We start from the raw sequence: 24,537 nt of genomic DNA on the forward strand, positions 1-24,537 counted from the left end.
AGACAGCAGTGCCAGCCTACTGTACCCCGTCTTTTGCTGTTGTTTGGCCTGTTATAAATGTGACGGACCTAAGGGTCATCCAATCATCCTCAAAGATTTCTTTTCTAATTTTTTCCCTTCCCAAACACACCACCAATGGGCTGTTGCCCAGATGGATGTGAAATACATCTCATGCAGTGGATGTGTGAAACAGTATCTGACTGTCAGGTTAGTTCGTTTTTATAATCCATCAAGAATTACACCCTCTCTCTTTCTCAGACCACATGAGGGTTGCATGTATGGATTTTTTGGACTTTATAGAGGACAATGTAGCTACCTCAAGATTGTTATGAAAATAGGTAAAACATAAATGGAAAAGACAGAAAATGCTTACCTTAAATTAATATCAGGAAATGAAATAAGAGCAGTATTGTGCATGCTTTGAATTGGGTGCCTGACTCTGTCTCCACCTGTGTGTCAGATGACCTTTCTTTGATTTTGAGTCAGTCTTTTGCTTATGTTTCTTTCCTAGATGGTAACTAGGTGTCGACAATTTCAACTCCTCATCTGAAATGTCATCTGAGCTTTCACCATCCTCCTCTACTCCTGGCTTTCTTCCCCTTCTCTTCTTCCTCTGACAGATTAATGTCAGGCTTTTTCTTTGGCTTAACCGGGCTCTTTCACCTATAGTTCATGTTCTAAAGGGTTTCTGTGCTATCTGTGGACTCAAACAGACTGAATGCAATGCAAGAAAAAAAAATCTGTATCTGTCAGTCTAGTGCCACTCAAAAGAGATGAAATTTGAGAGGTAAATGTCATGATCTTAACAGCGGAAGAAAATTAATTCCTGGCTCTCTGTTGGATATTATAGAGAGCTTCTTTGTCATGTTCAACATTCTCTATATTGTCAGACACTACAGCACAGTGTAGCTACATTTTGTCACAGTGTGAGGTAACTATCCCCACACTGTCTACCTGCTAATTTGTTGAACCTTCACAACAACAAAAATGTTCAGTTTAGACACGTTGAGAGATCAGGAAAAATCCAGTTGCCCTTCTAGCTACCAAGGTAGACTGGGCAACAGTTCGTTCACATTTTGATAATATTGTTGCATCATTTGACATATGGTGTATTCCTACTGTTTCTCTTGCTAGATTACTTTTGAACTGACCTTGTTTATTGAGAAATTGAAGTACCTGAAGTGGATGCATTAATGAAGTGAGTTTAAAAGCGCTCTTTTGGTAATCAATTTAACATTTATAGACTTTGAAACTGTCTGTAATATTTCCCTTTATGTTCTTGTGTTATATATGGCAATGATTCTGTGTCTGAATGTGCACACAACATAAGCTGTTCTGAGAAGTGACGACAGTATGGACCAAATTACTTTATGAAAAGAGCAAAGAAAGGCATTAAAAGCACAGACTGTAAAAAGAATTGGATAAAGCTTGTGTGACGTCAGCCATTTGACTACAATCAGCACGCTCAAACAGCTTTTGAAGCAATCCGTGGTGGGCTCCATATTGAAATCACTTTAGATCAACCTAACGGCAGAGATGAGCCCGCCCACTGAGTTTGACTTCCTGTCAGCTAAGCTATCACAAAAGCTAGCCTTCTGGCTGACAGATAGGTAGCGTCTGCCTGTCAAGCTATCTGTCAGTCAAATGAGACGCACCAATCAGTGCACAGTGAGGTTTTTCCTAAATATAATCGAAAGGATTGTGGTACAAACCCCCCGCCCCTTCCAGTGTGTGCTCTTGCAGGCATTAGCTAGTGAGACAGGTTTCACTTTGAACCAGACTGTAAACCAGTTTATTCCTAGTGTAAAAACATGTGTTGTGTATGTGACTTCCAGTGTTCCTGCAGCCAGCCTCAAGTGGACACTCGCTGAATTGCAATTTTTTGCACTTCCGCACTGGCTTCATATTTCAGGACCGGTGGTTGCCGCTTGGTCAAAGGCTTTTCATGGCTGAAGATGTTATTGCTTTTCAACTTTGCCATGAGTTTGCGAACTTTACAGACAGGATGGTTAAGTTGTACTGTAAGTCAGCTGCAACAGCTGTAGCTATTAGCTCAGATGTAGCCACAGTGGCAGTTTAATCAGACCTCGGCTGCAGTCCTTTATCAAAGCAAGAGCAATAAGCCACACTGGAAGCTTTTCTTGGCAGTGAAGATGTTGCACGTCTCCAGATATGCTTTAGCACGAATTTTAGCAAGTGACAAGCTCGTTCATACACTATGGCAGCGCTAGCTTGTACAGCTCAGGTTAGCTCTGAAGGAGCATATGTCTACTACCTCATTTTGTCTTGTTGCTTGGATTGGCCCGTCATGAATTCGGTGGGCAGGGCATTCATCCAATCACCTTCTGAGAATTTTTGGAAAGGCCCTGCTCCTCTCAAACGCTTTGTGTGGGAATTTTCCCAGATGGATGTGAATAAAAAGGAGGGGCAGGAGGAGGGATGACACAACCCCGCTCATGCTCTGGATGTCCTTGCATATTACTAGGGGCGTAGGAAAATAATCTGTTGAAAAAAAAAAACAATGTCCACGCTTTTAGGGTGGAGTAAAGCCTGACTTACGCCGTCCACGCGATGCTGTCGTTGACCATTGGAAGCTCTGCATCGAGGGAATGCGAATCCTTGTTTATCTTCCGGTCACAGTAAACAATGGTGACCAATGGGACTAGGTGGAGCAGGTGTGTTTAGAGTTGGAGCTCATCGATATCAATGAACAAATTATTTTGTTGCAAATGTTGAAGCACAGGCGACAGGGAAGACATTTGTGGAGGTGGTCTGTAGGACCATTAAATGAGTTGAGGCTGAGAATGGGTGAATTTACCACACTGAGGGACCTGGATGACGTCTTGAGCAGACCAATGACAGCCCTTGCGATCCGTGTCGCCGCAACGCGTAGTTAGGATTTTTTGGAGGTGCGCATCAGGCTACGGCATAGGGGTCCGCGTCGACGCAGAGGGCTATGCGTAGCTACGCCGTCGACGTGACGCAGAAGCATAAATCAGGCTTAAGGGGTTGATGTGGTGGGTAAGCATGGCATAGAGTACTGTCTGAGTGGGTAGTAGGGTTACCACGAGCCCTTGGTAGATCTGTTGATGTCCCAAAACTTCTGGTGGTCTCCAGGCTTATTATCAGGAGTGAAAAGGCCCGGACAAAAGAGATGCTGTCGAGCCTGACCTTGGCTTGCCCTTCTCTAGCCCTGGATGGTCGTACATTAAGCCTTAGATGAATACTTAGCTCCCTGCATGCTTAAAACATATGCACCTGACTGTGTATGGAAAAAATGTAAAAACTTACATCTTTTATGCAAAATCTTTATACTTTAAAATCTACTTTAAACAGCTAAAAATATTTTGATATGTTAACAAAAATCAATAGGCCAGTGCAGCACTTATTTTACCTAATTTTGTTAACAGTTAAGGTTTCTTTTTGGTGTAAATTTGCTGGTCTGGCATTGTAGACCATCACAAATAAAGGCTGGGTTGTTCTATTATTTCTGGTTTAATTAGGATCTGAAGCACAGTCAAAAAAGTGTTTGTTGAATTAGCAAAGCAAAGATACGACAGGGCAGGATCACCAGGATGCAGGCAAACAGGAACTGCATATTTAATTAGTAAACCGATTTTGATCAGCAAACAAACAAGTATGGCTAGACCTTTGAAGCACAAAGGTAACTTAGACCAGCTGTCAGCTTTTTCAGGCAACTTGTGGATGAGTGAGGGACTAAAAGAGAGAGGACCAGGGTTCAGGAGGCACCACAAGGCTCAAAAACACTCCTGTAGGCAAAATTGACAGCAGGAAGTTTGGTGTCTTTGAGCTTTAAAATGTGAAATTCCTTTGTGGAGATCCTCCTGGAGGAAGTCTCTGATGGTCTGAAAACAATTTTGCAAAGAAACTGGTCCAACTCTCTTCAGAGGTTCTCTTCAGACACTCCAAAATGAAATATATAACCCATACACCTTCACATTTCAATGTTTTTTCCCTTTTTGTATTTTTGGTGTGACTTTGTGAGTTTCATCACTGTCAGAGGAAAGAGAGGAAGCAATTTTCAGGAACTGCAATCAGACAACAGGCTCAGTCAGGAAAATTCAAATCAAACAGGAAACAAATCTTATCAACACATGCTTGGTTTGATTGGCAACGAATAAATTTGTTTAAACCCTGGTGTTTGAAGAATGAGGGTTCAGTTTAACTGTCTAGTAAACTGAATGAGGAATATACAGTTGAAACCAGAAGTTTACATACACTAAATAAAAAGGCACATAAACTTTTTTTTCTCACCGTCTAACATTAAATCAGATTAAACTTTTCCTGTTTTTGGTCAATTAGGATTACCAAAATTATTTCTATTTGCTAAATGCCAGAGTAATGAGAGAGATCATTTTTTAGACAATTTTTTATTATTTTCTTGAGAGTCAGAAGTTTACATACATTTCATTACTATTTGGTAGCATTGCCTTTAAACTGTATGACTTGGGTCAAATGTTTTGGATATGCTTCCACAAGCTTCTCACAATAGTTTACAGGAATTTTGGCCCATTCCTCCTGGCAGAACTGGTGTAACTGAGCCAAGTTTGTAGGCCGCCTTGCTCGCACATGCCTTTTCAGCTCTGCCCATAAATTTTCAATGGGATTGAGATCAGGGCTTTGTGATGGCCTCTCCAAAACATTGACTTTGTTATCTTTAAGCCACTTTGGAACCAGTTTGGCAGTATGCTTAGGGTCATTGTCCATTTGGAAAACCCATTTGCGCCCAAGCTTTAACTTCCTGGCTGATGTCTTGAGATGTTGCTTCAGTATTTTCATATAATGTTCTTTCCTCATGATGCCATCTATTTTGTGAAGTGCACCAGTCCCTCCTGCAGCAAAACAACCCCACAACATGATGCTGCCACCCCCATGTTTCACAGTTGGGATGGTTTTCTCGGGCTTGCAAGCTTCCCCCTTTTTTCTCCAAATGTAACAATGATCATTATGGCCAAAAAGTTCAATTTTAGTTTCGTCAGACCACAGAACATGTCTCCAAAAATTAAGGTCTTTGTCCCTGTGTGCATTTGCAAACTGTAATCCATCTTTTTTACGTTTCTTTTGGAGTAATGGCTTCTTCCTGGGAGAGTGGCCTTTCAGCCCATGTCGGTACAGGACTCGTTTGACTGTTGATAATGACACACTCTTACCAGCTTCAGCCAGCATCTTCACAAGGTCTTTTGCTTTTGTTCTTGGGTTGAGATGCACTTTTCGGACCAAAGCACGTTCATCTCTGGGACACAGAACCCGTCTCCTTCCTGAGTGGTATGATGGCTGGACATTCCCATGGTGTTTTTACTTGTGTATAATTGTTTGAACAGATGAACGTGGCACCTTCAGGCATCTGGAAATTGCACCCAAGGATGAACCAGACTTGTGCAAGTCCACAATTCTCTTCCTGATATCTTGGCTGATTTCTTTTGATTTTCCCATGATGTTACACAAAGAAGCAGTGTGTTTCAGGTGTGCTTTAAAATACATCCACAGGTATGCCTCTGATTAACTCAAATGTTGTCAATAAACCTATCAGAGGCTTCCAAAGACATGACATCATCATCTGGGCTTTCCCAAATTGTTTAAAGACATAGTAATCTTAGTGTATGTAAACTTCTGACTTTGAGGAAAGTAATAAAAATTGTCTGAAAAAAATCATTTTCTCATTATTCTGGCATTTAGCAAATAGGAATAATTTTGGTAATCCTAATTGACCAAAAACAGGAAAAGTTGAATCTGATTTAATGTTAGAGGTTGAGAAAAAAAAAGTTTATATGCCTTTTTATATAGTGTATGTAAACTTCTGGTTTCAACTGTAAGTCTCAAATATTGTACTTAACATTAGCATGGGAAATATTTCTTTAAATATTAACTTGCAAAGTAATTTCAATATATTGCTCAGATTATGTTCATTGGTATGTTAAACATTCTCATAAATATTGGACAATATTATTTGATTTGCATTTACAATGTTCCTTGTAAATACTGGACTATATTATGCACATAGCATCGATAATATTATGTCAAATAAAAGACAATGAATTTTCATTTGCAGAGTTTTTCTTCATTTCAGTATGTGTCATTATTTCCAAATATTATATATATTACAGCGTGAACAAGGAAGGGCACTTTTTGAACAGCTTTTCTCCGTTGTTATTTGAAATTCATCAATGAAACAGAAACATTACTTTACTGCTGAGTAAAAACACCATCTGGGGTTTCGGTTTCACTGATGAACAGAGTCCTCAACCCAAAACAAGAAGTTTCCTGTAGAGGTGGGCGAGCTGAGCAGTGCATCTGGTCTCTGTTTGACCAGGAAAGACCGGAACAGACAGGAATTAGCTTGGGTGATAAAACTCACAACTGGACTAGAGATTAACTGTGTTTCAACACAAGTAAGGTGCAGAAAACATGAAGAAGATTCAGTAACAGCAGAGCCACCATAACAAGGCATGTCCCTCTTATTTCATTTTCAATTGAAATGAGAAATTCAGTGCCTTTAAAAACTGTTGGAAATATTGTAGATAATGCAAGTACTTAACTCAACAATAGTACAAAGGAGTAGTAGGACTAGGAGCAGGACACTCACAGCACTGAATCTGTGTGGATAGGTCTGTATCAGGCTTGAACATCTGGAAACTGCAATTTTACTCAATTTTCCAAAACTGATCATACTCTGTCAGGTTGCAGGAAGACTGTGGATGAACAGCCCCTTACAAGTCCAGCCACAAATTCTCTATTGGATTGAGGTCTGGGCTTTGACTCAACCACTCCAGAACATTCATTTTGTTGTCTTTAAACCATTTCTGTGTAGCTTTCAGTGTATCATTAGGGTCATTGTCTTGCTGGAAAATAAATCTTCTCCTAAGCTTTAGTTCTCTTGCAGACTGAATAAGATTGTTCTCCAGGATTTTCATATATTTTGCCTCATTCATTTTACCCTCTGCCTTTACAAGCCTTCCAGGGCTGGCTGCTGAAGAGCCCCCTCTACATAATGCTGCCACCACTGTGCTTCACAGTGGGCATGGTGTGTTTGTAGGGATGTGCAGCGTTTGGTGTCTGCAAAACATTGCATCTTCTCTGATGGCGAAAAAGCACCCTTTTGGTCTCATCAGACCAAAGAACTTTCTTCCACTTGACCATGGAGTCTCCCACATGCCTCATGGTGAACTCTAGTCAAGATTTAATGCGTCTTCATCATCAGTGGCTTTCTCTTTGCCACTCTCCCATAAACTTTGACAGGTGAAGAACCCGGGCAACAGTTGTTGTCTGCAGAGTCTCCCATCTCAGCTGCTGAAGCTTGTAACTCCATCAGAGTAGTCATAGGTGTCTTGGTGGTCTCTCTCACCGGTCTACTTCTTGCACAGTCACTCAGTTAGTGAGGACGTCCTGATCTAGGCAGATTTACACATGCACTATATTTCATCCATTTCTTGATGGTGGATTTAACTGACCTCTGGGGGATGTTCAGTGCCTTAGATTCTTTTTGTATCCATCCCCTGACTTTGACTTTTCATAACAATATTTTTGTTGGTTGCTTGGAGTGTTCTTTTGTCTTCATGGTGTAATGGTAGCATTGGTAGGCATACTGATAACCAGTGGCAGGACCTTCCAGACACAGGGGTCTTTACACTACCATCACTTGAGACACATTCACTGCACTCAGGTGATCCTGATCACACTAACTGGAAGACTACTAGCACCAGCTGTCTGGACTGCTGTTAAATTAGGTCAGACAATATTTATGTAATCACTTATTTTATATGACATATTTTTGTTCAGTTGGCATTACTTTGCAGAAATTTGTTTTCACTTTGACATTGAAGATGATTCGTTTTTAATTTTTGTGAAAAAAAAGACAAATTAAATTGACTACGATTGATTTATAAAATCAATTAAAGGGTAAAACATCCAAGGTGGTGAATTCTTTTCCCCTGCACTGTATTCATGGAATTTGATTTTAATGACAGCAAAGTTGCTTTTATTTTTATCACATAGTATATGCCACTGAAATTCATGCAGCTTGCAGAAATTGAGAGACTTGCACCATATTAAATAAGGAAAACTTTGTGGTAAACTAACCTCCCCAGTGCTCATCACACACTGTGAACAGGCTGGTCTTGTTTGTTAGTTCAGGCAGAAGGCTGCTGCTCTCCATCACAACAGCCTGAGGGATCATGATGATGCATGACACCACCCAAATGATAACAATGCTCTTACGAGCCCTCTTGGCAGTGCTCTTGAACATCAGCGGGTGGCAGATGGCATACCAGCGGTCCTGGGCGATGCAGCTCAGTGTCAGGACTGACACAGAAACTGAAATTGTCTGTTGAAAGAAGAAGACAAAAATTTGAAAATATGGTAGTATTTTTAACACTGCTCCATCAGAGGGTGGGATCAGTGGTAGAGTTGGTCACCTCTCGCCACACTTACAGGTCAGAGATTTGATCCCCAGCTCCTGCAGCCATGTGTCGAAGTGGGCAGAACACTGAACTCCAAATTGCTCCCAGGTGTATAACAATGCCTTAAATCTTTAGAATATTACACAGCTATAACTAAAAGTTCATCTAACTGCCAATCCAGTTATCAGCTCTTTTTTCTGACATACAACGTATTGATGAATATGCATTTGAAGGTAAAATTCATTTGCCTTTCAAAGCCGAATCAATAATTTAGCTTTTGCAAAAATTGCACAAGGAAAGCACAGATAAAAGCTCTTCAGGACCCAAAGAATCTGCGGCCAAACATCCATCATCTGAAAAAAATAGAAGAACTTAGCCTTCATTTTACAGCATCAAGAATATACTTTGTTATGATGAATGTTGCACCAGCAGTTTTTCTCTGCTGATTTCATTATTTGAAAAGTGAATCTACTCAAAGCAGAACTATAGCTGCTTCCATTACTCAGGGCTGACCCTCTGTTAAGGTCAGGAGCATGCAGAAGTAGCCCAGTTGTTATTACGATAAAGCAGTGAATAATGGTATTCAAATTCATTCACCAAAGAGGAGTTTTTGAGTAGCACAGTCATGTTATTCTGAAGGAGCAGAGGGTCAAAGACATTTCCTTGTCTCCTCTGATAGCACCGACTCCTCTCGCTGTCTGATTTACACACATTGCTGATGACTGAGCTCAACTAAACGAGGGAACTTTTCAATGATTCTTCTGTGAAATTCAACAAGGTCAGATGTGGAATGTTGATGCACGAGTGGCTTTCTGTTGGAGGGCTGTTGGTGTTTGTCCGGAATATTTACGAGTCCTTTTGGTTCAAATGGGTACACTGATATCATGTGGGAGATAAATGTTATTTGATCTGAGAGTTTCATTTCCTGTGGAAACAGCAAAGAGGGGGGTTGACTGGCTGCTCAGTATGACTAAGGTGCTTCAACAGTAAAGCAAAATTGGGTGCTCTTGGAAAACAGGGGGAAAAACTGTCCAAAAGAAGGGGAGAAAACCAGGCACTCCAAACACAAAACAGTGCAAATGAGGAAGGAAATACTAAAAAGCCTTTTTTTGTAATGGCCAAATCATTAAAAAGCCAACATGTTTCTACCAAACTGGTCCTCTTCAGGGCTAACAAACATTTGTGGTGTGGTCACTACTCTATGTAGACTACAGCCAATGAAGGCAGTCACATGGATCAGAAAGAAGAGAAGCCAGGAGAGAGTCTTCACACAAGGCTCACTAATCAGGTATTGGCCTCTCCCAATACAGGTGATGACCAATTAGAGGCAACCACAAACTCAGAGAAAAGACAAAGCAGGTGAGGCCTGTTAGGGGTGGGACAAAATATCGATGCAATGAAATGTTGCGATATTTCCCGGCACCAGACTGTATCTTTATTTCAAAATGTAGTATTGATATTTTATTAATTAATAATTTACGTTCATGGTACGGTAGTTTGTGGTGTAATTTCACCCTCTGACCACTAGTTGGCGGCAGGCTTCACCGGCTGGCAGCAGCATGCAGTTGACTCCTCCCTCTTCTCCTCTCTTTAGACAACAAGATCACGCTAGACTTCCTGTCTGAGCGAGCTGGTTGCTTGTGCCTACCCGGCAGAGCGACTTCTGCTACATTCATAGTGGATATGTGGACTAATTTTGGCTTCCAAAACATTAAAGACAGTACAAACTTAGGAGTCAAGTCGTTTGCAAGATATGCCAGAGTGAAATACTCGGACAACACGACGAACCTGTGAGTGGCATCACAGCAATTCAGCCAACGGTTAACATCAACAAACAAGCCTGTTGAAGCTACCGCTGGTCTCTACCCGTGCAACCATATTCACAGTCAATACTTCGCTTTATTTGTAAGGACCTCCATAAAACACAGTCCATCAGTCCTTAAAGCTGGACGTGACGATCATCTTGTCTCCCATATTCTCCTTCCACAAACACCTGGTCGTTACATGATGACATAAAAAACTGATGTAACACGAAATATAGAAGATTTTAGTACATTTACTCCATATTGATTTATTCCCCTTTTCTTAAAAAAAAATCCCCACAGCATTTTAATTCTGTGCAGCAAATGGGGAATATCCTCATCTTCAGATTGCACAAAGATAGTTAAAACTCGAGATGATGCAGGACTACATATTTTTAAATAGCTTAATTCTGTTTTGTTATAGTCCATATTAACTTAAAATTACATAGTAAGTTTTATATATATTTAGTATCCCTCTCTCTCTCTCTCTCTCTCTCTCTCTTTATATATATATATATATATATATATATATATACGGTGCTCAGCAAATTTATTAGACCACCCTAACCCTAACCAAAGTAAGGTTTATGCCACAGCTGCCCTAAATTAACAGCATTGGTAATTACCAAAATCATTTTTTATATTTCTACAATGGTTAATACACCAATATGTAGAAGCTCTTTAACCAAAATGATATTTTTAATACTAAAATTAATTATTATTGTTATCCATGAGTTTTCAAATTCACTGATTTACAAAAAAAAATTAAAAAATAGTAAAGCACATTATTATTTCTTGATTAATATGTCAGATTATAGTTATTTACTTGCATTCCTGAACAGAAAAATTAGTTTTAGTTGTTGAATGTTATGCTTGATTACTTTCCGACTTCTCAGAGAAGCCCAGTGAGCCGGCTCAAATTTGGGTGAATTCAGTTTGAAATTCCTCATTCCTGTTCAAAATGGTTAAACGTTGAATGCCCACTGAAAATGATAGAGTCCGCATTACAGCACTTCATGATGCTAGATGGTCTTTGAGACAAATATGACAGGGTGGTCTAATAAATTTGTTAAGCACTGTATATATATATATATACACACATACACATAATTATATATATTTATATACTCTGTATAGACTTTATGCACTTTATGTTATCTTCAGCTCAGTCTGTGTCAAATAAAGTGCAAATGACACTAAATTGCAATGAATAAACTGAGAAATCCTGCACTTGGCCATTTTACAAATATTTTGTATCTTATAGTAGACATATTTTGTGATGTATCGTTGTACAATCTTCTGGCAAAATATCAATTACCGCAGTATCACAACAATATCAGCATCGTGGACCATGTATCGCGTATCGTATCATGAGGTACCCTATGATTCCCACCCCTATTATGGAGCAATCAGACTGACAAGGCAGAATTAGGGAGTAGATGGGGCACTGATGGCAAAGTGCAGGATTGGGCAACTGGCGGCCACCTTGCTTAATCCGGCCCCCCATGTCAGTTTCAAATACCATTAAATACAAAACTTTAAAAAAAGATCGACAAAGTCTACCATGAATACATGAAAATCAATTCTCCTACAGTTTTTCACTACTGGTATATGGTCAGTACTTTTATTTAGTTTTTCTAATTGATTAGAAAATAAATAAATAAAAAAGATTTCCTTTTTTATTTTTTATTTTTTTGCTCCAATGATAAAATTTTATTTCATTTAATTTTTTTTAAAATATTTTATAAGTATTTATTTCAAATGTATTTTTTATTTCTAAATTCTTTAAAAGAAATAGGAATTAATTTATTTACTTTTTAACCTTTTATTTTAATTTAATTTTTACTTTTATTTATTTCATTCTATTTAGATTTTATTTATTTATTTTTAATTCATTTTTTTCTATTTCTTTGACTTAAATTTTTAATATAACTTTAGTTATCACTTTACTTTTTTAGATTTTATTGGCTGTGAGTTATTCATGTAAACCTTTTTTATTTTCATCACTTATTACACTTGTAAGAAAATAAATATGCAGGTAAAATAAGCAACTGTCATGTTCACTGCATTCCAAAAACAGCTTTAAATCTTTTTAATTTTGTGTTTCTCATTAAATCAACTACTTCTATTTCCACTTGAGTTCAAAATCACAAATTTTGGTATAATCAATGATCATGAATAAAACATATTCTTCCTTTCACTGAATTATTAGTAATCGCAGGGATTAAATTGAGAATAACCAACACTCTTTTACAATTTGGCTGTTTGGCATTAGCAATTAAATTAATGCAGGCCTCTTGGTAACCAGAGTTGTCCATCCCTGGCCTAGAGGTTAGGTAGCGCCCCAAGTGTACAGAGACCAGCCCGTGGCTCTTTCACCACATCATTCCCCATCCTCCACTCCCTGTTTCTGTCCACTGTCCTCTCTACTAAAGGCAAAAAGACCTATAATAAATCTTGGAGAAAAACAAAGAGGTAGTAGACATGTGCAGCTCCAATACTGAGCTGAGCTGTGCAGGCTAGTGCTGCCTCGTCCGTGGCCAAAACCTAACGGGAGGCTTTAAAAACATCTTCTCTGCCAAGAGAAGCTTTCAGTGTGGCTTTCTGCTCTTGTTCTAATAGAGATATGTGGCAAAGGTCTGATTAAACTGCAGCTTTTCTACAGTTACATCTGAGCTGATTGCTACAACAGTAGCAGCCATTGAGTACACCAGATCATAGCAAACTCATGCTGAAGCAGATCAGGGGAATAGCGAAACATCCTTTCTGTCATGAAAAGCTTTCAGTGTGGCTCTTTGCTTTTGTCCATTTCCTATAAAACTGCTGCTGTGGCTACATCCAAGCTAATCGCTCCACCAGCAGCTCACACTACTACTAACTACTGCAAACTTGTGGTGAAGCAGGTCGGCAGAAGAGTGAAAGCATGTTTTATATCATGAAAAGCTTTCAGTGCTGTTCTTCGCTCTTGCATTAATAAAGTATAGGTACATCTTAGCTAAATACTACACCAGTGACAGCCATTACTATCAGTTTCCAGTAAAACTAAACCCCATCTGTTGCTACGAAAAAACACTGATTATTCAAGCCCGTTTTCAAACCTGGCAAAAACATATATTGAAGTTTTGCAAGATGGATTTGCCAGATGACACACACAGAATCTGGCCAATCCACCCGCTTTGTGAGGTTAAACACACACACTGGGTTCAATCACGTTGACATATTCAGCCTGAGACTGGAAGTACATTTATAAAGCAGGTATATTGAGCTTTGAATAATATTCTATACACAGACCCTGCATGGTGACATTAAAGACTGAGTATGCTTTTCAAACAAAGAAACACAGAAAGCTTGAATGCAGAGGCGAGTGTGCAAACTGGTGGCCACTGGTTGTAATTTCACAATTACAGTCAAAACACGTGTAGCTTCCATCTGTAGTATCATCTTGTCTTCTTTGCAGAGGAATTAAAGGCTTAAGCCTGCAATGACTATATGTTACATGAGTCCACGAATCCAATAAATCACAGCCATAACTGGAACACAGCAGATGTCATAGCAACCACTCTGACATCAAGGGGAAATTGACTGCCATGTGAAAATGGGGAGTTCATCCCATCCTGAGAACTAATGCCACAAAAAGGACAAGTGTATAGTTTTCTTTCATATGAGCAATGTTTGTTAAAAAGTGCCAAGCTTTTTGAGGAAATAACTGGTTGAAGAGAGGAAAGAGTTGTAAGGCTGGAGGTACTTGTAGTTAATTTAGTGCACGCAGCATGATGGCTACCAAACCTGTTGGTTTGACCTCTCCTTTTAAAAATCAATGGGATGTGTACACAAGATGTAATGTGCACTTCTGTGTGATGTGTTGCTGTAAAGCCACAAACATGTCTGTCAAACCAGCTGGGACAGGCATGATCTGCATTGGAAGTCAATGTAGAAACATGTTTTAACAAATACTTAACTGGTGAATAAACATTTTGACAAAGTAATGAAAGATTAAACAGAGATGCAGACATCTTCTGTTTTTCATATCAGGCACTTGTGTGCTCGGTGTTGGCCTGCTGTCTTCCTGCTGTCACAGCCTTGTCTTCCTTCATAAGTTTTATCTCAATAAATTCCCTAAAAACAAAAAACTCACTGTATGACTAAGCCAGGAAATTTCAGAATAAAGTATTCTGTACTAGGGATGGGTACCTTTCACATTTGAACCGGTATGGTAGCGGTCCCGGTACACAATGGTGCCCATTTTCGGTACTTTTGAGTGTGAATAATATTCAATATTAAATGTTATATAACCTCAAAACTTATGAATTTTCAATATCAAAACACTATCAAGTATCAAATAAGCAAAAAGAAGCAAGAAATGGTTGGAGACAAAGTACTGGAGAGTTCTGAAGTGGCCAGCAATGAGCCCGGATCTGAATCCCATTGAACACCTATGGAGAGAACTTAAAATTGCTGGTGCAAGAAGGCACCCTTGGAGCAGTTAACAAAAGAAAGTGGTCCAAAATTCCAGTTGAAAGCCATAAGAAGAAGCTTGTTAATGGTTATAGGAAGTGATTGGTTTCAGTTATTTTTTCCCAGGGGCCAACAATTTTGGCCAATTTTTTTAGTTTTGTGTAAAATTACGTCAATTTTGGCTTTTATGTTTTTGTTTTTTTGTGTTGTTCCAATGCACATAAAGGAAATAAATGTGTATACCAAAACATCTGTAATTGCAACAATTTCTGGGAGACATGATGTATTTTCTGGAAAACTTCCAGGGGTGCCAATACTTTTGTCCATGACTGTATTTCTGATATAAGCTGTAGAGTCGCTGCCTCCAGAGAAATAATGAGAACAATCAGATAAGATGAGAGAGGACCGTCAGAAAGACATCTAGAGAGCAGCTGGGATTTGCTCTGTACTCTGTCAATAGAGTACAGCTGTTTTAGACTTCTTCAGCAGTGTAAAAATGCTGCAACAGTGTCAGAAGTTGAGAAACATTTCTACTGTGTTCTATTGTTTCACCACTTTCCAACAAAATGATAATGGCTACAATGTTATATGAAAATTTGATGTATTTCCTCTCACACTGCCACAACACAAATTAATGTGATGTGTACAGTAATGAGGGTTGAAGCAAAAAAAGTAACGTTTGAGTTACTTTTCAAAGTAACTAGTAACTTTTACAATGCAGTAACGCAGTTACTAACTCAGTTACTTTTTGCTAGCAGTAACTAGTAACTCTAACTTGTAACTATTTTTCAGTAGCTTGCCCAACACTGCTAACAACACAGCCAGATGCATACACAGACACAAGATTAAACTCCAGGTAAATCTGGTATGTGTGTATCATTATTGATAAATTTTGTGGGTTTTGTTAGTGAAATAACATTTGATGTTCTGAGTCAGGATTTCAATATTTTGTTGTATTATTCCTTTATTCAGTTTGGTTGTGTGCCTTATGTCATTTCAGATGCAGTCATTCCCTCATCTGCTTATCTACCCCAATCACCCTATCACCTAACCTGACACACCAGATGAATGTGTTTCACACATCCATCTGGGAAACCTTAAATACTAAGTGTTTGGGAAAGGGCAGAGGCTTTGAAAAAAACTCTGAGTGTGATTGGATGATTCACACCAATCCAATCAGGGCCAATCAGAGAAACAAAACACATGCAAAACACTGCACTGCTACTGAGGTGCGCGTGCGCAGCTACCAAGGAATAATGCGAACTATGGCAACTACAGACATGTAAGTGCACGACTTGTCGTTTTTGAAAAGAAAACAACTCACTGCTGTTCTTTGTTCTTCTTTTAACAAAGAAATGTCAAGTTCTGATAAAACTGGCACTGTAGCAGCGTCCATGCTAATCTCTTCTGCCATGATTGCATTGGCCTCTTGTTGCTGCTTGCTCACGATTCATGGCGTGCCTGAAAGTACTGCCCCTAAACGCTGATTGGTCATGTCACTTTCTAACCGGGCCAAAACCGTTTTGAGGGGAGTTTTGCAAGATGGATTTGCCAGTGAGCAACAAGGAAAGGGGGTATCCATCTGCTTTGTAAGGTTACCTAGCACCCTCTCACATTTGCAATTTCAAGCCACTCTTCTCACAATTTTTTTGTGCTTTTGTCTCATCTTAACCAACAGTTTACTATTGTCTTCCCCTGGTTTCAACTTAACCTGTCATGTTTTGACTTCACGTCACTTCTGTATTCGTTTTTTCCTTAGTAAAGGGTTTTTACTGTCCTTTCTGCCTCTAGAGTCATGCATTTTTGTTCCTTTTACCTTACGCTGTCAGTATATGCCACTTCTGTATCTATGTATGCTCTTTAAAGATTGTGGCAAGACATTTCCCTGGAAAAGGACGGTAAATGTATCTTTTTCAACCAGCACATGCACCTTTCTTTGAGCATACGATCAGGGATGTGCTATATTATTATCATTTAATGGCATTTAAATGTCAAGTCACAGTACGCCACAGAACACATCATCTAGAATATACTCACTGAATATCCAATCCACTTTATTTATATATCACATTTAAAAAATATTACGTTCTGCACACAGATCTTTAAACAATACAATTATGAATGAATTCTGAAATGAATGGGCAGCCAGAGAAGGGTAGCAAGAATAGGGGTGATGTGTTCATGTTTTCAAGTAACTGTAAAATGAGGAGCAGTGGCGTTATGGACTAACTACACACTTGCAAGGGAAGCCTGGATTAATGCAATATAAAGTGCACCGCAGTAGTCCAAACATGTAGAAATGAAAGCATGAATTACTCGCTCAAAGGGGTTGTAAGATGAAACCAATTTAATTTCAGTTAAAAGCCTCAGATGATAAAAACTTGATCTAACCGGATTAATCTGTTGAGCCAATTTAAAATCACCATTGATTTTTATACCAAGATTAGACACTGGGCTTCATAGAGGGTCAACAAAAGGTGCCTCAGTGATTCCACAAGAGGCAAACGACAACACAGTGAAAGAGAAACTGATCTGACCCGTCTTTCTTCATCTTTCTTTCGAGGGTAATTTTCAGGTCAGCAGCTGCTGCCTGTGTCAGGACTGGATTCCTTTACATTGTATGTCTTCTAGGGGTGGGAATCACAGGGTACCTCACTATACAATACGATACGATACGATATGTATCGCCACAATACCGATATCATCACGATACAGCAATACTGCGATAATTGATATCTTGCAAATGACTTGACACCTGTCTATTGTATATAGGCACAATAAGTGCTAGTGATGGTACCTGGTCTGCTTCCTGGTCTCTCATCAATTGGTGTGGGTACTCTGGCAGAGGCACAATTTTATTTTATGATTGGGGGTCTGGGAGGCTAAGACGCAATATAGAGCAGTAAAACAATCGTGTTGACTCCACATACATGAAGATTATTTAGACAAATAATCGCTTGCGAAAAGGCTACACTCGGGATACTCCCCCAGGACTGGGGGGGCGGGGGGCGCAAATCTTGCCTCAAACCTGGCTTTTCCTGTAGTGTGAGGTCACCTTAAGATTTCAGAAATTAAAGGAAGCTACAAGAAAAAAAGACACAACAGAGGAATCCAAGTTTGTGTTTTTTGATCAGCGGTTCGACAACAGCTTTCTTAAAACAAGCTGAGTGTGGTGATTTTGTTGAACTGATCTTATTTTGGTGGGTTCTGGTTCCGGTGTTTTGGTGTTTGTGGCTAACTTCACTCTGCTTCCTCTGAGGCGGCTCCTTTCCCCCCTTGGCGCTGAGGCTGATTGATCACACCTGAGTCCACTCTGCAATCAAGCTCCCCTTAAGAAGGCTGCACTGACTCGCCTCAGCGCCAGAGTATTGCCAACTTCTCACTAGTGGTACCTTGGCTCCTTCTCTGGTTTTCTTCTTTTCATGTGCATTTATTGAAGAATTCTAGTGATTGTTGTATATGCTCGAATCTAGCCCAGCTTGTCCTCCTTCTCTTCCAGTGCCTTACTCCTCATCTGACTACAGCCCAAACCCAGCACACTCTCTCCCTGGAGCCCTTCACTACCTCGGACCTGTGGATTCCCTCTTCTTCACTGAACTTGTCATAACTGATAAATCTGTTTAACTTCGCTTTTCTGGTCTGTATTCTGGGTTCAACTCACCACATCCACCACGTGAGACAGTGCCTGAGGTCAGACTGCCATTTACAATCAACTGAACGTTAGGACCAACCGTTTCCAAGACATGGTGAGATATAGTGGGAATACTATGAATATTTCCTTATCATGTGAAATATTTGGATTCAAAGACAAGATAAGAAGATGTATTTAAAGACCCTGTAAAGTGAAATCCAAAGTTTTTATCTTAACACTCTAGATATTTTGGAATATGGTTTATGTAAATGTGAAAACTCTGAGATCTACATGTGACTGAATTCTGGATTTAGACTGTTGGAGAGTTTTTCACCTCTTTCCTTGCTGGTTTTAATTTGGACAGAGCCAATATGTGGGCTCATGATGTCACAAGCCCTCAGTGGGAATGATCCCGCCCCTCTAACACTACAATATAAAATCACAGAGCAGTTCATCTCAGTACAGTCTGTTGTTAGCTGATGTCACTGCCTTTATTGAAAGTTAACAGTCAGTTAAATGCTGGGGGGGTTTTTTTGTTTATTGTGAGGTAAATTTGCCCAATCTATCAGCCACGGTGGTCTATGGATCATTTAAAGCCTCATGACAGAGATTTGAGAACTTCATATCTTCTTCTAAGGTCAACAAAACTTCAAGAGGCAGTCTAAAGTGCTTTCCTCCATTCAGATTGAATTTTTTTTTTTAATTTGAGAGGACCATATTTCTTCTGAGTGGGTGTGGCTTCAGCTCATTCAACAGAAACACCCACGCCATCCTGGAGCAGATTTTACTGCCTCAATTTTTATGATTTTGAAGCTTAATTTTATAAACTTACAGATGCTTTATTTGACTGAAGGTTGACCTGGTGGTTCACAAAACAAACCTAAATACAGATCTATTTTCACTTAACAGGGTCTTTAATACTGTGACTTATGATTTTTGAATATCTGCTCTCTTTGAGAGATAATATAATTCGCTGAATCTGGCTTATACTGCACACTGCAGTGAATTAAGTCACTTAAATACATGTTGAACAAGCAGAGAGATTTGATTCAGGGCTGTCTGTGATTTCTCCTTGTTTACTTCAACAATTAATAAACTGCTCCTTCAAAGTGACTACTAAATATGTGCTGCTAATGACTCCACATTCATTCTGCCAGTTTTTCTCTGCTGTTTCAAGATGTCTTTCAGGAATAAATCATGTAAATTCTGTCATTCCAGAGAAATACGAAGACAGTCATAGCTCTTGTTTTACCTCTACTCTTGGGAATGAGCCGTCCTAGGAAAGTGGAGCTTGTAAAACCAAGCAGTATGTGACATAACATGCAGGAGGGGATAAGGTAATTCCCAACTGGGAATTGGTTTGGAAGAAAAACCATACTGGAGGGTTTGTAAAAGCAGCGGGGGGTTGTCATTGCACATGCAGTAACAGTCAGAGTTACACTGAAGTGCACAGCAAGAAGCAGGGTGACTGTAACCATGAAAGACTTCAAACACATGTTTAATGCAAAGCCACAAGGTTTAATGCGTGTTCTAAGCTAGTGGGCAGACCAGCAGAAGACCCCCCACGATGTTTCACCAGTGTTGGGAAAACCAATGTTACCTTTAAGTTTGAGGCTGCAGGCATCCCATAATACAAAATGTGCATTTTCCATAAAGTTACACCTAAATTCACTTTCATATAGATTTTTACACAACTATCACAAGATTGTGCAGAAGCATGTAGGAGACAGGTTGACAACATCAAGGTGGCCTACAGCCTGATGAATATGTATGACGTTCTTTGGCTGATGTGTTGGCATAATAGGGACGACGTTAGACTGAATTTTTATAAAACTGCAATAGCAAAACATGTGCTCAAGGGGTGGCATCAAAGGTCTCCCACAGCGCAAATCTCATGACATACAAAGTATTTGATCATCCCCATCAATACAGAGTCAGAAAAATGTGCAAATAGAGAAACAGATCAGGCTTTGGTTCACATTCATACATTTATAAGAGCAAAATGATTCGCATTACAGATAGTGGTAGAAATATTGTTGCCAAGAGAGGATGAAAAGAGCAGCCACCAACAGATTTGATTGTTAATGATTTATTGGTTATGTCATTGTGCATATTATTCATGCTGTGCACTCACATGGCAGTTTTCTAGAGCAGAGATTAATGAGCCATCTCACACACTTACTATCCTTGTTGAGAGTTGCACATGCAAATCAGCAACTGTGACATGGCAGGGAAACAAAACAGAGAATAACAGCGACAGCCAATACGTGTCTTAAAGCCTTTAAACTCTGGGTCAAGGAGGAGTCAGGAGTTTGAACTCCTGTTTGCAGCCCTCAATGTTGCAAACAGGAGTTCAACTTCCTGACTATGCTGGGAAAGCACTCATTTGTCTGACCCAGCATCACTCATTCAGGGCTAACATCTTTATTTTAACCAATCAGCAGTGAGCAATGAGTGTAAACAGGAGCCTGGCATGAGTCCTGAGGAGGTGGGAGCGTAAAGTAAACTAAAGTAAACATCTAGCTTTGAATTAAAGTGTAAGTGAACCCCCAGCTCAAAGCTAATTCCGCTCACTTCAGGAATTCAAAAAATGCACAGAAAGTGGGCAGTTTGGTACTAAGAGGAGGGAGGGGACACGGATGTTTTTTTTTTTGTTTGTTTGTTTATTAAAGGACAGGGTTTCCCAGATGAAGCGGGAGTGACATAACATTGCAAAGCAGATGGATGAGCCCATTTCCATGTGTCTTACTGGGCAACAAGTCCATTTGGCATGCCAGGTTAGGAGTGACAGTGACTTCCCCTTGCCAGAAACTGACACAGAGTCCTGCAGCACTGCTGCCTCAGAGCAATCTTTAGAGGTGGAGGATTTTTCCCCTGAAGCAGGCTGTGGACTGGTGGTAGACCGTGGTTGTCCTGAGCACTACCTGTTTGCACCGTTTGCTCCAGCACCGGCGTTACTAAAGCCGGAGCTCTCAGAGCCGAAGCAGTGCAGGAAAGGATTGGAGTGATTTCTGAATGGGAAAGTCAGTCAGAAATGGTAATGCTATACTGTTTATATAGAGTTTGTGACGTAGGGGGACGTCACATAAGCCCCGCCTTTTCAGAAAAGATTTTTCAAGGCAGATGTCTGTTTGAGCTAATTAAAAGGCATTTCGTGACACTTGCCATTTCTTGATGATGGATTTAACTGAACTCTGAGGGAAGTTCAGTTTGTTTGTTTTTGGGGGGGTATCCATCCCCTGACTTTACTTTTTAATAACCTTTTCTCTGGGCTGCTTGGAGTGTTCTTTTGTTTTCATGGTGTAATGTAGCCAGGAGTACTGATTAACCAGTGACTGGACTTTTGAGACACAGGTGTCTTTAAACTACAATCACTGAGACATTCACTGCACTCAGGTGATCCCCAGTTCACTCATTTTGAGACTACTAGCATCAGTCAGCTGGACCTCTATTGAATAAGGTCAGTCACTTTAAAGGGGGTGAATATAATCATTGATATTACTTTGAAGAAATTTGTTTTTGACTTTGACATTAAAAATGTTGTTTTTGGCTTTTTTTTTTGGTCAAAATATCCAAATTATACTCATCATGATTGATCTATCAAATCAATAAAAGGGTAAAATATCCAAGGAGGTGAATCCTTTTTAGCTATATGCTCAACTTTTCATCTCTTTTCTTCTTCTACTCTCACAGTTAACAGTGGAGCAAATCAGTGTTAAACATTTAAGTAACCTTGTGTATTGTATATGGACATATAAATCAGGTTACCAGCCTACACAAGAAAACAATTGAATATATATACTTTTGAACAAGTCTTGATATTTTATTCATCCTTGACTAATAGTTTTTTTGCTGATTGAACCCTAAACACATCACCAATTATCTTTAATCCTGCTGGTTTCAACACAGATTTAAAATAAAGGGACTTATTACAAAGTTTGGATCATCACTTTTAAACACCAATTTTGCCAATTTTAGCATATTTTTGCCACTGAAAACCCATTTTTGTCAATTTAAACCCTTTCCACCACTTTTTCTGCCTGTTTTTGCCACTTCTAAACCAATTCTTGCTGCTTTCTCACATTTGTGCCTCTGTTGACCCATTATTGCCACTATTAACCATTTTTTACAACCCTTTTTGCCAATTTTAACCACAATTAACCCATTTTTGTCAGTTTATATCAATTTGTCATCCCATTCCACCCAATTTCTACCAAGTTTTTGCTCCTTAAAGCTATTTCAGCCTCTTTTTAATCCCATTTGACCACTTTTTGTGCCCATTTTGCACACTTTAACCCATTTATGTTTGTTAAAAATCCAATTTCACCTCCTTTTCCATCATTTTTTGCCATTATTAACCAATTTTAGCAGTTTTTAACCCATCTGAAATATGTTTTTGAACAAAAGTTTTCTTTTTTTATTTTTTAAGAAGGCTATTTAGTACACAAATGAATAAATACAGATATTGTTTCTTTGATTAGAGTGTCCAGATATAAAGTATGGTTTTCACAGCTTAACTTCATAATAGACCATGATTTTGCAGACCTCCATGGGCCCCCAGTTTGGCTGGGTCCCAGAAACCTCCCCCTTTATTCCTCCTTGTGGGCAGCCTTGTCTGCACATGACTGTTCTTGATTTTGCATGGCTGTGTTCAACCACCTTCAGGTGCAGCAGGGTCCCCGGTCTCTGGCACCTTTATTTTGGGGGTCGCAGGCTAAAAAGGCTGAGAACCACTGGTCTAAGGTACTGCATGCTGTATCAATTTGATTCACAACGCTAATGTGCTTAGTTCTTTTGAAAATCTTCTCATCGTGATTGGCAACTTCTAACATCCTGTTTGTAAAGCAAAGATCAAAAGCCGATCTCTTACCTGAAGATAAGGCACAATTTTGCAAAGCGTGTTTCCAAAGAACCACGTCTCTGTGATGTCCACCACAAGGCTGGCAGGCAGGCAGATGATGGTGACCAACACATCAGCCAAGGAGAGATTCACTATGAAGTAGTTGATAACAGTACGCATGTGGCGGTTTTTCCACACTGAAAAACAAACTGAAAGAGAAAAACAATCAATGAGAGCCCTAAGACTTCGTAATGGAAATTCATCCTCACATTAGTGTAAGGTGTACTATGTTCATTCCAACACCTCTGAGGGTAGCAGTTGATCAAAACGTTTCACTACAATCAGTCATTATGTTATTGTCTTTTGTTGCTGAAGGCAAAATAGCCAATAACAGTTTCCTCAGAATGAGTGTGGCATCACATACAGACTGTCACAATGAGTATTTAGAAAATCTGAAGTGATTTGGATAGTTGTGTTTTATTTAGGTGATTCATGGTTAAATCAATAGCTGTTTTTTGTTTTGTAATATCCAATCCACAGCAGCCTTGACAGTCATTTCAAATCAAAAGGTCACAGGTCTTCTTGAGCTACAGACCGCTTAAAGGCGAAGACAGCAGAGTAAATAACACCGACCTTCACACTTTCTCAGTGATTGAATAAGATTCAGTAAAAGTAAACACAAAGAGAAGTGCTGAGGTGAAAAGGCTGGGAAAAAGCAAATCTGCTGACAAAACAAGTTAAAAGAGAATCTCTGGTGTGTCTGTGTTTGTTTCAGCTGTGTAAAATAAAGTTGCATCAAAGGTCCTATAGAGCCATACTTCTGATCAGGTTTACGCACTGGTGGATAAACAGCGTAGTTTAAAAGCCACTGGACAAGTCTGGAATTTTCATATTTCTTTTCATCTATTTTGACAAAAAATATTTCTTTATAATCAAAGTATCCAACTAAAATATTTAATCAAATAAATAGAGCTGTTAAACAATTTGATAAAAACATTACATTTTATCTGAAAATTTCAGTGGTTAATTATGATTAATCATTCTTTTAATATATCTTCAGAATGAAATTATTTTGCATTTAACTGCATATACCAGGGATGCCCAAACTGTGGCCCCAAGGCCAAATACAGAAAATACATAAATTAAATGAGCATGGCCCACTTTTGCTTAACTGTATTATACTTTTTAATTACAGTACCAGGCAGTGCTACCATGCTAATTCTGTAAACCAACATTTTGATGAGTAGATTTTTTTTAATGTGTGTTTTTGTAAAGTGACTACAAATGGTAAAAGTATTACATATTTCTATAATACACTTAGGGCTGTTAACATTAATGCATTAACGCTTATGATGGATCTTGAAACCTTAACGCGTAAGAACGCAATTTAAT

At 39.2% G+C, this 24,537-nt stretch overlaps 1 protein-coding gene across 1 annotated transcript in view; it reads right to left on the minus strand.

Annotated features, from left to right (window-relative positions):
- hcrtr2 (hypocretin (orexin) receptor 2) overlaps positions 1 to 24,537 on the minus strand; it is a 48,559-nt gene that overhangs the window by 11,215 nt on the left and 12,807 nt on the right. Inside the window, exons 2-3 of the mRNA XM_041789004.1 lie at positions 23,176 to 23,354; positions 8,098 to 8,341 (exon numbers count right to left, since the gene is read on the minus strand). Coding sequence (XP_041644938.1) covers positions 8,098 to 8,341; positions 23,176 to 23,354 — 423 coding nt within the window. The remainder of the gene's footprint in view (positions 1 to 8,097; positions 8,342 to 23,175; positions 23,355 to 24,537) is intronic.

Source organism: Cheilinus undulatus, linkage group 6, assembly GCF_018320785.1.
Source record: "Cheilinus undulatus linkage group 6, ASM1832078v1, whole genome shotgun sequence".
NCBI classification, from domain to species: Eukaryota; Metazoa; Chordata; class Actinopteri; order Labriformes; family Labridae; genus Cheilinus; species Cheilinus undulatus.